At 37.0% G+C, this 3090-nt stretch overlaps 1 protein-coding gene across 1 annotated transcript in view; it reads right to left on the reverse strand.

Annotated features, from left to right (window-relative positions):
• THSD7B (thrombospondin, type I, domain containing 7B) overlaps positions 1 to 3090 on the reverse strand; it is a 720444-nt gene that overhangs the window by 124944 nt on the left and 592410 nt on the right. Inside the window, exon 15 of the mRNA XM_012650502.1 lies at positions 2485 to 2618. Coding sequence (XP_012505956.1) covers positions 2485 to 2618 — 134 coding nt within the window. The remainder of the gene's footprint in view (positions 1 to 2484; positions 2619 to 3090) is intronic.

The following is a 3090-nucleotide window of genomic DNA, read 5'->3' on the forward strand; positions in this document are numbered from 1 at the left end:
CATTATTGTATTTTGGAGGTAGATAACTTGTTTGATTTCACCAGATCACAGATGGAGGGAATTTATCTTGAGATGAATCACACCTTGACTCTCATCCATATCTGATGAGACTCTGGACTTTGAACTTTTGAGTTCGTGCTGGAATGAATTAAGACTTTGGGGCTATTGGGCTGGAATGAATATATTTCAAATGTTAGAAGGACATCAATTTTGGGGGTCCAGGGCAGGAATGCTATGGTTTGAATGTGTCTCCAAAAAGTTGACATGTTGAAAATTTAGTAGTCAATGGAACAGTATCAAGAGGTGGGGCCTTTAAACGGTGATTGAGTCATGAGGATGGAGCCCTTATGAATTAATGCCCTTATCCCAGGAGTAAGTTAATTCTTACACGAATGAATTACCTCTTGAGAGAAAAGATTGTTATAAAAGCAAGTTGGGCTCACTCTTGTGGTCTCTTTTGCACACACTGGCTTGCCTTTCTGCTTTTCCACCATGTTATAACACAATACTAAAGTCTTCACCAGAAGCTGCTGCCATGCCCTTGGAATTCCCAGCCTCTAGAGCAACGAGCTGATAAACTTATTTTCTTATAAATTACCCAGTCTCAGGTATTCTGTTATAGCAAAAGAACATGGACAAAGACAGCTACCATAATAAAATATCACAGACTAGGTGGCTTAAACAACAGAAATTTATTTTCTCACATGTCTGGAGGCTAGAAGTCTAAGATCAATGCGTCATCAGGGTTATTTTCTTCTGATGCTTCTCTCCCTGGCTTGTAGATGGATCTGCTCCCTGTGTCTTCACGTGATCTTTCCTCTATTTGTGTGTGTGTGGTAGCATCTTCTTCTGATAAACACACCAGTCAGAATGGATTACAGCCCATGTCAATAACCTCATTTTACCTGAATTACCTCTTTAAAGATCCTATCTCCAAATATGGTCACATTCTGAGGTACTGTAATTTAGAACTTCAACATACGGATTTTGAGGATGGGGAGACACATTTCAGATCATCACAGAGTAATATTTGGTAGCTCTGTTGTTTTTATTGTATCAGACTCTGTAGGTTTGACCTGAGAGTTATGGCTGAAAGGCCCTCTTGTTCAAGTGTATTTTCTTCAATCAACTTCCCCTAATTCTGTTGGGAGCAATTTATTCCCTTACAGTTTTTCTTTCTCCCCTGAGGTTTTTCTTAAATATTGCTAAGAGGCCTGAATGGGATGAGAGTAAGAGATGCCACAGCTCATTTTCATACTATATTATAAGCTAGGTTGGTCAGACATTTTTCAAAACCATGAGAGAATAAGATGCAGGAGACAGAGATTTTGAAGAAAAAGAGATAAAAGCCCCAAATTTGCAACAGTCTGAGCATATTTGTCCCAGCAGAAAGGACAATGAACAAAGGAAAAGGAAGATAATTTGTCTACTAGCCATTTTCTTGAGTTGGTAATAAAAAGTGCCTTTATAATTTTATCAGCAGTTCTTTCTTCCAACATGCTTACCTGTTATTTTGCAACATTGTGACTGTCAGAAATGGTGGGTATATACGGAATTACTGAATACATTAAGTTTCACTTGTGTTGAATAATAATTAACACATATAAATAGGCTCTGCCTTGCAAATCCATCTAACAGTTAACTGAATAGGCAGTTATCTGATATGGGCACTGTCTATCTGTTTGAAATGGAGCTTCTTAAATCTGGCAAAATGATACACTATGCTTATGTGATTGAATAGTTGACTATACTATGTTTTCATATTTATTTTATATACTAATCATTGTATATCAATATTTTCACTTGTTCTTGTTTGTCTCTAGTGTTCACTGACATTATTCTCAGTTGGTAAGAAAATTATTCTTCTTTCTTTCCAAGTAATTTCTAAATAGACTATCATGACAAACTCAGGCCAAGTGTTTCCTTTGGTTACCACTTTTGTATTTATAAAAAAAAAAACCTTTAAACAGGCTCCTTCAGTAAATAACCGAGCATTCACTAAATTCTTTCAGAGATGCTCTCTCTTTATATTAAAATGTATTGCTACTGTTCATAAGTATCTTCAGACTTCAGTTTCCAAGGTTAACTGTGGGTGTTTAAATTGACTTTTTCAACGTGTTCACATCCAAAATTAAGAAAATGTGCATCAACTGTTCTAACCATAGTGCAAAAAAAGAAATGCATCACAGACAAAATCTCCTAATTTGTTAACAACGATGGCTGTGAATCAGTGGAGTTATACCAGCCTGCTTCACGCAGTTGGCTTTCCCACCCAAGTCATTTGCAGGAAACAGTAAGGATTGAGCTGTGTTGCAGAGGGAATCCCACTATATACATAGCAAGTCAGGGTACATATGCTTCCATGGATGGTTCAAAGATAAGCGAAAGCCAAAGTGTACTTGGGTAAACAACACTGTTATTTTTATAAAAAAATATATAAGTTCCACTTCTACCTATTTCCGAAATCTCTCCATTTTCACACACCTGATTTTCCTAGATTGTGTTCCTCCTCCACAGCGCACGGACCTCAGCTCATTGTTGATCTTGCATGAAGACCAGTGTTCTACAACCCAGGAATACTGATTGCACTCACTGTAACATGGGACTGCCTCATGCACCTGTCAAGAACAGGAAAGGAAAAAAAAAATTATGTGGAACTATACAAATTATAGAAAAATAGCCTACCTTTCAGTAATGCCCGCTGAACATAACCTGAAAAACTACACTCTGGCCCAAATAGCCAAATTACATTCCCAAAAAGCAAGATATATTTGGCTTTTCTGAATTTACTGACTTGCCTAAAGAAGCATACCGGGGAAATCAACTAAATATGATGGTGTGCTTTCACGGGAGAGAACAAAGGACAGTCATTTCCTAGCACCAAGAATAGGAATTCCATTATCATTTCATTTCCTCAAAGAGCTCACACGGCATCTATTAGATGGTCCAGCTCTCAATTATATGGTATATTGCATTCTCAGATGTACTTTAACATGTCGATTGAAACAAATATATATAAGGAAAATTATTCTTGAATATGAGGGTTTCTAAAATGCATAAGAAAAGTGGTATTGTTTGCACCGGAAATTT

The sequence above is a fragment of the Propithecus coquereli genome, unplaced genomic scaffold, assembly GCF_000956105.1.
Source record: "Propithecus coquereli isolate 6110/MARCELLA unplaced genomic scaffold, Pcoq_1.0 Scaffold33, whole genome shotgun sequence".
In the NCBI taxonomy this organism is placed as follows: domain Eukaryota; kingdom Metazoa; phylum Chordata; class Mammalia; order Primates; family Indriidae; genus Propithecus; species Propithecus coquereli.